We start from the raw sequence: 12533 nt of genomic DNA, 5'->3' as shown, positions 1-12533 counted from the left end.
CACCACTAAAAGAAAAAGGTCATAGATTTTCTTTATTCCTTCTTTGATTTGCATTTACATGTAAACTGGCCCTGTCAGGTTTTTTTAAAACAACTTTATAGAAGTATTTATATTTTAATTGTGATAAAATATACATAACATAAAATTTACCATTTTACCCATTTTAAGCGTTCAGTTCTGTGGCATTAAGTACACTGTTCTGTGTAGCATCACCAATATCCATCTCCAGAATTTTTTCTCTCTCCAAACTCAAATTCTGAATCCTTTCAGCACAACACCTCATTCCCACTTTCTGCAGTCCCTGGCAACCACCATTTAACTTTCTATGATGCAACTACTCTAGGTACCTCATGTGAGTGAAGTCATACAAATATCTTTTTAAAACTGTTTTATTTCACTTAGCATAATGTTCTCAAAGTTTGTCTATGGGGTAGCATGTATCAGAATTTTCTTCCTTTCTAAAGCTGAGTAATGTTCTGTAATATGTGTGTATCACATTTTGTTTATTCATTTATCCGTCAATAGATGTTCCTGTTATTTCCCACCTTTTGGCTTTTTGAATAATGTTGGTGTGAATGTGATGTACAAACACCTGAGTCCCATTTTCAATTCTTTGAGGTATATACAGGGTCTAGCAGAAGTAATACCTGCTTGAGTGCGGTTGGTAGGGTACATGAATGTCTCCCACAAGATGGACAGCAATTTGAACATTTCACCTAAAATGTCATGTGGTGTGCTTGAGTGTGATATTATTATGTTACAGAATTATATGCTTATGATTTTGTAATTTAAAAAAGGGGGCATTATTTGTGCTGGACCCTGTATCTGTAAGTGGTATTGCTGAAATGTAAGGTAATTCTCCTTTTTAATTTTTTGAGGAACTGCCATACTGCTTTTCATGGCAGCTGCACCATTTTACCTTCCTGTCAGCAGTGTACAAGAATTCCAGTTTCTCTACATCATCATCAACACTTATTTTCTGTTGTGCGTTTTTTTAAAATAGCCATCATAATGAGTATGAAATGGTGTCTCATTGTGGTTGTGATTTCCATTTCTCTAGTGATTTATGATATTGAGCATCTGTTCCTGTGCTTATTGGCCATGCGTGTATCTTCTTTGGAGAAATGTCTATTCAAGTTCTTGGTCTGTTTTTCAGTCAGATTTTTTTGTTGTTAATTGGGTTGCTGGAATTCTTTATATATTCTGGATGTTAACTGCTTAATGGATACATGATTTGCAAATATTCCCTCCCATTCTGTGTGTTGCCTTTTCACTCTGTTGTTAGAGTCCTTTGATGTACAAAAGGTTTTAGTTCCAATAGTCTGATTTATTTTTCCTCTAGTTACCCGTGCTCTTGTTGTCATATCTAAGAAATTATTACTGAATCCAATATCATGAAGCCCTTCCCTATGTTTTCTTCTAAGAGTTTTATAATTTTAGCTTCTAAGTTTAAGGTCTTTGATTCACTTTTAGTTGATTTTTGTGTATTGTGTAATTGATTTGTCGTTTTATGTCACTACTATTTTTATAAAAAGAAATGTGTAAGTCTTCATTTCTTTTGATACATCATTAAGAACAAAATAAGCATGTTTTGAGAGGCAGCATGTTATTTTTATATAATGTATAAGCATATCTTGCACAGTGCAGGGTCTTAAATGTATTAGTAACACTGTTTCAAAATTAGAAATCAAAAGTTTACATTCTCAGGTGTCATTTCTAATTGCAGTAAACGTATATTTAAATCTCACAAATTTCTAAACTTGATGAGTTAACTAAGAAACAAGTTTAATTGGATTTATTGCTTTCTCATCTTCCTCCTTTTTTTAACCCTTAGGTCTTCACGTGCGTTTGAGCAGGCTGGGCGCTATTGCAAGACTGCATGAATTTGTGCCTTTTGTAAGTGACTATGTTAAGTGCTGATTTGTTTATATCCTATTCTAAACATCTCTTGGTTAATGAGTGGGAAGAAAAATAATATTGTGAAACTCAGCTGAATAATTTGCACTTAGTAATTTTACATCTATACATAGTACATTGAAATCTGAGTTATGGAGATTTAGAGTCATCTAGTTCAAGCCTTTCCTTTTTACAAATGAAAACACTGGGGAATATATACTGCCATAACTTTGAGATACATCCAAGCCTTCTGAGAAATAATGAACTTGACTTCACTCTGTTTTAGGAGGACTTTCAAGTAGAAGTTTTAGTGGAATATCCATTGCGTTGTCTGGTATTGGTCGCCCAGGTTGTTGCTGAGATGTGGCGAAGAAATGGGCTCTCTCTCATTAGCCAGGTATGGCAAGGACAATTATTCACATTTATGAATGTGTTCATTTTCTAATTTTGTTTAAATACATAATTTTACTGTGTCCCTGGATTTTGCTGAGTATTTGCTTTCTTTTTTCTCATATAAACTCAGAAGTGACCGTTGTAGTGACCATGTAAACATTTCTCCTTTTTTCCTATTGATTAGATAGGTTAGGTGAAAGCCAGTAGTACCACTAGAAACTTTCCCATTAACACAGATCTTTTCTGAAGATTACCTTACTTGGGGACCTGTAGCCTTACCGTCTCCTGCCTTAATGGAAGGTCACCTTGTAATTTTCCCTTCTGTTTTAGAGCAAATAATGAGAAGTGCATTTCCTAAAAGGTGGGAAAGTAGAAATTATAAATATACCACTTGGGAGAAAATAGGTGTTCTGATTGATTGTAGAAATTGGTTTATTTTTCTTTTAAGTGGGTGTTTTAAACATAGGGGAGCCCTGGCTGGTGTGGCTCAGTGGATTGAGTGTCAGCCTGCAAACCAAAGGGTCGCCAGTTCTATTCCCATTTAGGGCACATGCCTTGGGTTGTGGGCTAGGCCCCCAATTGGAGGCGCATGAGTGTGACCACACATCGATGTTTCTCTCCCTCTCTTTCTCTCCTCTTTCTCCTGTGTCTAAAAATAAATAAATAAAATCTTTTTAAAAAACCTTAGGGGAAATAAATATTTTTACTATTCTTATTGAGAGTAATAACTAATATAGAACATTTTAACTGAAATATTTTCATGCCTCATTTTCTTACAAATTTATAACTAACTTTTTTTTTTTTTTGTGCCACTAAGGAGTTCTTAGAGTTTCTAGTTTAGAGGGAGTTTTAAGAATAGTTTCTGTTGAGGCTGACAGTGACCAGATGGAAGAGGGAATGGAATTTCAGGGGAAAAGGGGAAGGGTTTATAGGAACAAGTATAAAGGACACATGGACAAAAACTAGCGGGGTTGGAAATGGGAGAGAGATGTGGAGGGCTGGGGGAGTTGGCTGGGATGGGAATAAAAGACAGAAAACTGTACTTGAACAAATTAAAAAAAATAGTTTCTGTTGAAACTTCTGTTTGAAATAAAATCATTACTGTAGCTTCTATTCTACCTTTTATTTTATAGGTATTTTATTACCAAGATGTTAAGTGCAGAGAAGAAATGTATGATAAAGATATAATCATGCTTCAGGTACCTATTTAAATTACTTCTGATATTTATTTATGTCTTAACTTTTCTTCTTAGATTCCTTGTAATAAAAGAAGATATTGCAATTATTTTTTATTTATTAAGTTTTTCTCACTGGTAAAATATGGTTATCATAAAAACATAAGGATCTACTACATTATCTTCTGCAGACTTACTTTATAATTTTTCTGACAGTATTACTGGAGACAAAAATGTTTCCTACTTAATACGTAAGAACTGTGATGCTGTGTGTCTTTCACAGATTGGGGCGTCTTTAATGGACCCCAACAAGTTCTTATTACTGGTACTTCAGAGGTATGAACTTGCTGATGCTTTTAATAAGACCATATCCACAAAAGACCAGGTAAGCAACAGAAACTGAGAAGTGATTTAATTCCAAATAAAGTTTATTGTTAACAGTTTTCATCATATTTAAGATTTTTATTCTTTATATGAACAAAAATCACACATACATTTAACATGCATATACATCTGCATATACATACACATACTTTTACACATATATACATATATATTTTTTACTCTAAACATTAGAATATATAAAGGGAGAAAAATCACCAGAAACACTGCCTCCTAGAAATTATCACTTTTAAAGTTTTGATTTCTTGTTTGTTTTTAAACCAAAAATTGGATCTTTTCTATATGCTATTTTGTAATCTGCTTCATGTACTTAGTAAAATATTGTGATAGATTTTTTTCTCACTAAATAGATATACAACTGCATCAATTTTTAACCATCATTTTTAATGGCTGTATACCATTGCACTTAGTGAATGCATTATACTTTAGTTTCTTATTGCTGAAGAGGTTTTTTTGAATTTTTGGTCTTATAAACATCTCTGTACCACAAGGTTTAAAGACTTGCCTAACTATTTTGTTAAGATAAATTCTCTGAAGTTGATTGCTGGAGGAAACAATGTGCTTTTTCTTAAGACTCTAAGACTCTTTAATACAGGGTTCAGCACAAATAACACACCTATTTTTTTTTTACAAAATCTTTTATTACAAAATCATAAGCATGTACTTCTGTAACATAACAATATCACACTCAAACACACCATATAACATTTTAGGTGAAATGTTCATATTGTGGTCCATCTCATGCAAGACATTCACGTACCCTACCAACCACACTCAAGCAGTCCTGCCTTCTGCCAGACCCTGTATATGCTGTCAGATTGCTCTCAGAAAAGTTACTCCAATGTAAGCTTTCTCTAGCAGTATATACAACTGTAATGGCACTGGTTTGTTTGTTTGCCTTCTAGATTGTGTTTATTGAAGTATTTATTTATTTACTTTTTAAATTCAATCTATTGGGATGACAGTGGTTAATAAAAATATAGGTTCCAGGTGTACAGATCTATCATATATCATCTGTATATCATACTTGTGTTCACCACCCTGAGTCAAGTCTGTTTCCATCATCATTTATCCCCCTAATCTTCTACAAACCCCCTGGCCCCCTTTCCATCTGGTAATCACCATACTGTTGTCTCAGTCTGTGAGTTTTCTTTTTTTTTCCCCTTAATTCCTTCACCTTTTTTACTCGGTCTTGCAGTGCCCCTCCCTCCTAACAGCTGTCAATCTGTTCTCTATCTGGATGTCTGTTACTATTTTGTTTTTTAGTTTATTTTGTTTATTAGATTCTATATATGAGTGAAATCATATGGTCTTCTCTCTGTCTTGACTGGCTTATTTCATTTCACATAATATTCTCCAGATACATCATGCTGTCACAAAGAATAAGATTCTCCCCACTGTTTACGGCTGAGTAGTATTCCACTGTGTAAATGTACCACAGAGAGAGTGAGCTGTTGTCTCACTTATTTATGCATTCATTGGTTGCTTCTTATATGTGCTCTGACCAGGGATTGAACCCACACACAATCTTGGCATATTGGAATGACACTCTAACCAACTAAGCAACTTGGCCAAGGGCTTTACCACAGTATTTTTATCCACTCACCTACTGATGGGCACTTGGGCTGCTTTCAAATCTTGGCTACAGTAAATAATGCTGCAATAAACATAGTGGTGCATATGTTTTATTTGAATTAGCATTTAGGGTTTCTTTGGATATATTCCCTAAGTGGAATTGCTGTGTCATCAGGCAGTTCCATTTATAATTTTTTGAGGTAACTCCATACTGCTTTCACAGTGGCTGCACCCATCTGCATTTCCACCAGCAGAGCAAAAAGGTTCCCCTTTCTCCACATCCTCACCAATACTTGTTTGTTGATTTATTGATGATAGCCATAATGATAGGCGTGAGGTGATATCTCATTGTGATTGTAATTTGCATTTTTTTTGATGATTGGTGAAATGGAGCATCTTTACATATGTCTGATGGCCTCTCTGGAGAAGTGCCTCTTCAGATTGTTTGCTCATTTTTTAAGTGGACTGTTTGGTTTTATTTTTGGGTTTTTCTCTGTGTGTGTGTGTGTGTGTTGAGTTTGATAAATTCCTTAAATTTTGAATATTTACCCCTTATCAGATGTATCATTAGTGAATATGTTCTTCCATTCATTGGGTATCTTTTTATTTTGTTGATAGCTTCCTTTGCTATGCAAAAACTTTTTAGTTTGATGTAATCCCATTTGTTTACTTTTTCTTTTGTTTCCTTTGCCCAAGGTGATATATCAGAAAAAAATATTGCCATGTCCAAGAGTTTACTGCCTATGTTTTTTTCTAGGATTTTTATGGCTTCAAGTCTAACATTTAAGTTTTTTATCCATTTGAGTTTATTCTTTTGTATGGTGTAAGAAAGTAGTCTGGTTGGGGTTTTTTTGTTGTTGTTTTTTGCATGTATCTGTCCAATTTTCCCAACACTGTTTATTGAATAGATTGTCTTTACTGCATTGTATGTTTTTGCCTCCTTTGTCAGATATTAATTGACCATCAATTAATAAGGCATGAGTTTATTCATGGACTCCCTGTTCTTGTCCATTGATCCGTATGTCTGTTTTTATGCCGGTACTATGCTGTTTTGATTGCCATGGTTTTGTAGTATAGTTTGATATCATGTAGTGTGATTCCTCCAACTTTAACTTTTTTTTTTTCAGGATTGCTGTGGCTATTTAGGGTGTTTTGTGGTTTCATATAAATTTTTGGAATATTTGTTATAGTTCTATGAAATACTTCATTGGTATCTTGATAGGAATTGCACTGAATCTATAGGTTGTTTTGGGTAGTAGGGATGTTTTCATGATGCTAATTATTTCTATTCATGAGCATAGTATATGCTTTCACTTATTTGTATCTTCAGTTTCTTTCTTTAGTGTCTTATAATTTTCTGAATATAGATCTTTTACATCCTTGATTAAATTTATTTTAAGCAATTGTGAATGGGATTTTCTTAATTTCCCTTTCTGATAGTTTGTCATTGGTGTATGAAAATGCAACTGATTTCTGCATATTTTATATTTTGCTACTTTACTGAATTCATTTATGAGTTTTAGTAGTTTTTTGGTGGAGTCTTTAGGATTCTCTCTATATAGTATCATATCATATGCAAATAATGACAGTTTTACTTCTTCCTTTCTAGTTGGATGCCTTTTATTTCTTCTTGTCTGACTGATGTGGCTGGGACTTCCAGTACTATGTTGAATAAGAGAGGTAAAAGTGGAAATCTCTGTCTTGTTCCTGATCTTAAAGGGAACACTTGTAGTTTTTGCCCATTGAGTATTATGTTGCCAATGGGTTTATCATATATGGCCTTTATTGCGTTGAGGTATGTTCCCACTTTTATTATGGCCTTTATTATTACATTGAAGTATGTTCCTGCTTTTCCCTAAGAGTTTTTACCAGAAATTGGTGCTAGATTTTATCAAGTGCTCTGTAGTGTCTTTATCTGGTTTTGGAATTCGGATAATGCTGGCCTTGTAAAATGAACTTGGGAGTCTTCCCTCCTCTTGAATTTCTTCTAATAGTTTGAGAAGGATAAATGGTCATTCTTTTTTGAATGTTTGGTAAAATTAACCTGTGAAGCCATCCATTCCAGGGCTTTTGTTTGTGGAACTTTTTTTATTACTGCTTCAATTTTACTAGTTGTAATGTTTGTCCAGATTCTCTGAGTCACCTTGATTCAGTTTTGGAAAATTGTATGTTTCTAGGAATGTATCCATTTTTCCCAGATTGCCCAATTTGTTGGCATATAGTTGTTCATAATATTTTCTTACAGCCCTTTTTATATTTTTGCTGTCGATTGTTACTTCTCCTTTTTCATTTCTAATTTCATTTATTTGGATCCTCTCTCTTTTTTTTCTTTTTGAGTCTGGTTAAAGGTTTGTCAGACTTCCCTGTCCAGTGTGGCTTAGTTTGTTGTGCGTTGTCCTGCACACTGAGGGGTCCCTGGTTCAATTCCCAGTCAGGGCACATGCCTGGGTTGCGGGTTTGGTCCCAAGTTTTAAGACACATGTGGAAGGCAACTGGTCAATGTTTCTACTTCACATCAATATTTCTCTCCCTCTCTTTCTCCCTCCCATGTCTCTCTCTAAAAAATAAAATAAAATAAATAAAATAAATAAAGGTTTGTCAATCTTATTTATCTTCTAAAAGAAACAGCTCTTAGTTGCATTGATCTTTCATATTTTTTTAGATTCTTTCATTTATTTCTGCTGTGATCTTTATTACTTTCTTTCTTTTACTCACTTTGAACTTTGCTTTTTGTACCTTTTCTAGTTTTTTTAAGTGTCAAGTTAGATTGTTTACTTGGGATTTTTTTTTATTTTTTGAGGTTGGCCTGTAATGCTGTGAATTTCCCCTTAGGACCCCTTTCACTGTATCCCATAGATTTTGAGTTGTTATGTTCTCATTTTTCATTTGTTTCAAAGTACCTTTTGATTTCTTTCTTGATCCAATTGTTAACCCATTCACTGTTTAGTAACATGTTATTTAGCTACCATGTCTTTGTGTGTTTTTCACTTCTTTTTCTTGGGATTGATTTCTCGTTTCACGCCAGTGTGGTTGGAGATACTCGATATGATTTCAGTCTTCTTAATTTTATTGGGAATTATTTTACATTGTAACTTGTGGGCTACTCTAGAAAATGTTTCATGAGCCCTTGCACATAATGGATATTCTCCTGCTTTGGGGTGAAATGCTCTGAAGATATCAATTAAACCCATCTAATCTAGTGTATCATTTAAAGCCATTGTTTCCTTATTGATTTTCTGCCTGGAAGATCTATCCATTCATGTCCATGGGGTGTTAAAATCTCCTATGCTCCTATGTTGGATGTGAAGCATTTATTTGTATGATATGAGTTACCTTTTAATACCACGCTGCACGTAATTTGGCACCCACCAAAAACAAGCTGCCTAACAGCCTAAAAATTGGGCTTCCTTTGAAAATGAAAAATAATAACAACAATCAAAAAAGAGAAAACCTGTGTGTAGTGAGTAAATATGAATTTCAAAAATGATACCGCAAAATAGCATGCTTAAATTACATATAAAGTTAGAATTAGTGAAACAGTAATTGATCCCTCCTTTTTAGCAATAATACCAATTGACCTTCATGGGCCAATTGAATATAATAAGTAGTAGGTACTTGTGTAGAAAATAGTAAATACATTTCTACAATTTTTATTAGTGAAATTAAAAATATAATAATAATTGAGTTCAAGTATTTGTAATACAAGTCCACTAATAAAAAGAATTTTTTGTTGTTGTTGTAAACATGTTACTTCATTGAGGCTTAATACTAGTGTTCCCTGTCATACAATTGATGACATATGTTTTTCTGTAAAAAACATTCCTAGCTTCTAGGGCCATACAAAACAGGCTTTTGGCTAGATTTTGCCCACTGGCTATAAATTGCAGTTATCTGTGAGGTTGACCATGTTGTCATGATTATTGACCTTTCTTTTCCCCTTTTTGTTAGTGAATTATCTGATCCTGTCCTTTGCCCTTTTTCTGTTTTTCTAAATGTTTCTTATTCAGTAAGGAAATTCTTCGTTTATTATATTTGTTACACCCTTCACAGTTTATAATTCGTCTCATGGAGTTTTGTCACATCTTCATTGTTTTAATATTTGATACCAGCTTATAAAGTAGCTCTTGACTACATCGAATTTATGAATCATGGTAATTCTTTCAAATAAGAAGTTACTTGTAAAGGGCTAAAGAGTATGATATAAAATACAAAGTTAATTTTTTATTCATGTTTTATACTTAGTGAAAATAATATCTAATGTACAATAGTGTTTAGTGAGAGGTGTGTTAGGGAAGGGTGCTCTCACATATATGTTTGGTATCTGTTTGAAGTCACTGCCTCACCCACCCAGGTAAGAAGGAAGCCAGTAGTAGAGGAAAAGTTAAAGATTAGAAGTAGTTTGTTGAGTTAAAGCTCTGTGGGGAATAATTAACACAATAATAGTATTTAACAGTTGTCATTAAGTTCTTTTACATGTCAGGTATACAAGCCTTGTTTTAATTTTGATGTCCAAAGGGAATTATTCACCTCCTAATTTTCTGTTGCTGTGATCTGAAAGAAAATACTGGACTGGAGGAACCATGAGTCTGATCCAGAAATGTATGTTGTGTGAAAGTTTCTGGTTCTTATGCAACTAATTTATTGTTTATCGATTCTATAGGATTTGATTAAACAATATAATACTTTAATAGAAGAAATGCTTCAAGTCCTCATCTATATTGTGGGTAAGATTAAAGCATGTTTTGAAGTAGGACATGGGTTACTTCTTAGAGAGAACATTGATAAGAGCTATAATTTACCATTTCACTCTTTTCCCAATATAGCATAGAATTTTTATTAATGTGACTAATGTGATAAATATTTAGAAATGCATCTTTAAAAAAGCACAGCTATTACATTTTTATTTTTCAAAATCTGACTTGCCATTGTTCGGACTTGTTTATAGAGGTCTGGGATATAATTATCATGGAAATGTGGATGAAAATACCTATACAATGAGTGCTAAAATTTTTTTGTATATATGAAATTTCAATGTAACATAGGTCTAAGTGAAATATATGTCATTGCGTCACTGTATTAAATTACTTCATGCAAATATTGGCCACACTTTTACTTTTGTATATCCCTTGTTATGATCTCTATTGATTTACCAGCTAAGTAAAAGCCCTTGACTACTCATTCTGATTCTCATTTCTTACTTTTTCCAGCAAACTCTGCTTTATATTAATAGTTCCTAATGAGCATTCTAGCCATTCGCTAAATCTGAAAACATGGGCTCATTTTACTTGTTTGTCAGAGTTAGGTGCTGGACTAGCTCCTTATCTCAGCTGGAAGTGTGGTAAGCCTCATTGCTAAGTGAGATGTATATCTTCTTGTCCAGAATATTCCATAAGCAACTGATGACAAATATGGACAAATGAAAATTTGTAAAAAATTTTTTAAAGTTGGTGATAAACTTTATGAAGTTATAAAAACTTGAGGGGAATTTTTCTATTTGTTCTTGGAATGTTTGATGAAAAAATTTCTAATCTGTAATTTTTTGTTTTATATTTTTATTACTTTATTCTATTATTTTGCTTTTATTGTGTTTACTCATATTTTATTGGAATTTTTTTTCTCCTATGTTATTTGAGTTTTAGTTAATGCTTGGATATGCCTAAAATAATTTCAGGAGTTCACATTTAAAAAAAATTTTTTTAAATAAAAATGTATGTAATCTCTGACTTTATAATGGAGAAAACATTAAAAAGTAGAAAAAGGTTCAGATTAGGAGTCAGATGATCTAGTCTTGGCCTTACTATCAACTATCAAGAAAATGCCATTTACCTTCTTTGGGTCTCACATTCCTGATTTGTAAAATGTGAAGGTAATCTATGAGATATCTATGATTCCTTCTAACGCTATAGTTCTAAGGGATACTGTTTTGTTACCAAAAAAAAAAAAAAAAGAAAGGAAAGAAAGAAAATTACAAAGTGCTTTGCAAATATACAGAGAAATGAGTCTGTTGGAAATAAATTTGTTTAACAGAAAGTCATTCTCTGGCTAATATATAGAATTAATCAAGTCTGTTGGCAAAGGATTACTGTCTTTGTAATAAACCATAGTAAACCTTTATATATACTATAGGACTTTGTACATATGATGTTAGAGTATTGAAAAGTATAGTAGTTTATACGGCCAGGTATTCTAAGCCTTGAGGCAATGGGAATTAGATGCTATTAACATCAGTGACATTCTCATTAATTTATCTGTTTTCTCTGTCCATTTGGTAGTTTACTGAGATGGAAAATGGGAATCTGATCATGTGGGCATTTTAGCAACACCAGTCATTCCTCATACATAAAGACATTTTTAATTATTTTGTTTTTCCATTTTCACTTTGTTCTTTTTTAAATAACAAGTTAAGACAAAATTGAGGAAGATCTTGAAAGAAAAGCTATTATTCAATGATGGCCACTGCTCATTCAGTGCCATCTGCCTTGTTTTCTGGATTAGAAACACATCCTAATTTAATGGAGGGGCCTTGTTTATAATGTATGAGAGAGAGTGTGTGTGTGTGTGTGTGAAAGAAAGAGAAGGCCTGGGACTTTTAGATTTCTTCATTTTTCTTCTTCCTTTCTGCAAGTAGACATTTGTTGCTCAGTTTTAGGAACATGTCCAATAATTTTTAGGCCCTCTCTCATAGGCTTAATTTAATGCAGTGTTCTGTGCATAATTGCTCCCACCAGGGGTGGGAAGAGATTTAAATGGAAAGCAATTAATTGTTTTACCTTTTTTTCATTATTTGTATTAGGAGAGCGTTATGTACCTGGAGTGGGAAATGTGACCAAAGAAGAGGTCACAATGAGAGAAGTTATTCACTTGCTTTGTATTGAACCCATGCCACACAGTGCCATTGCCAAAAATTTACCTGAGAATGTAAGACCAATTTTCTTTTTTACTCTATTCACTTCAAAATGGGATAGTTTTTTTTTTTTAATTGGAAGCTACTTTGAAGTTTTAGGGAAAGTTGTTTAGCAAATTATGCAGTGAAACTATCACCATTCATTCTATAGTGGTATAAACTTTAACTCTGGGCTTTTGGGCATTAGG

General features: G+C 33.2%; 1 protein-coding gene across 1 annotated transcript in view; it reads left to right on the top strand.

The window, feature by feature from the left end:
* The window catches only part of UBR1 (ubiquitin protein ligase E3 component n-recognin 1), a 127244-nt gene that overhangs the window by 51315 nt on the left and 63396 nt on the right, over positions 1-12533 (top strand). The window contains exons 16-21 of the mRNA XM_045822463.1: positions 1835-1896; positions 2183-2293; positions 3423-3488; positions 3748-3849; positions 10102-10165; positions 12235-12359. Coding sequence (XP_045678419.1) covers positions 1835-1896; positions 2183-2293; positions 3423-3488; positions 3748-3849; positions 10102-10165; positions 12235-12359 — 530 coding nt within the window. The remainder of the gene's footprint in view (positions 1-1834; positions 1897-2182; positions 2294-3422; positions 3489-3747; positions 3850-10101; positions 10166-12234; positions 12360-12533) is intronic.

The sequence above is a fragment of the Phyllostomus hastatus genome, unplaced genomic scaffold (assembly GCF_019186645.2).
Source record: "Phyllostomus hastatus isolate PE091 unplaced genomic scaffold, TTU_PhHast_1.1 phas_scaffold_501, whole genome shotgun sequence".
In the NCBI taxonomy this organism is placed as follows: Eukaryota; Metazoa; Chordata; class Mammalia; order Chiroptera; family Phyllostomidae; genus Phyllostomus; species Phyllostomus hastatus.
The sequence above is the reverse complement of the archived record's forward strand: the minus strand, read 5'-3'. Positions and strand labels throughout refer to the sequence as shown.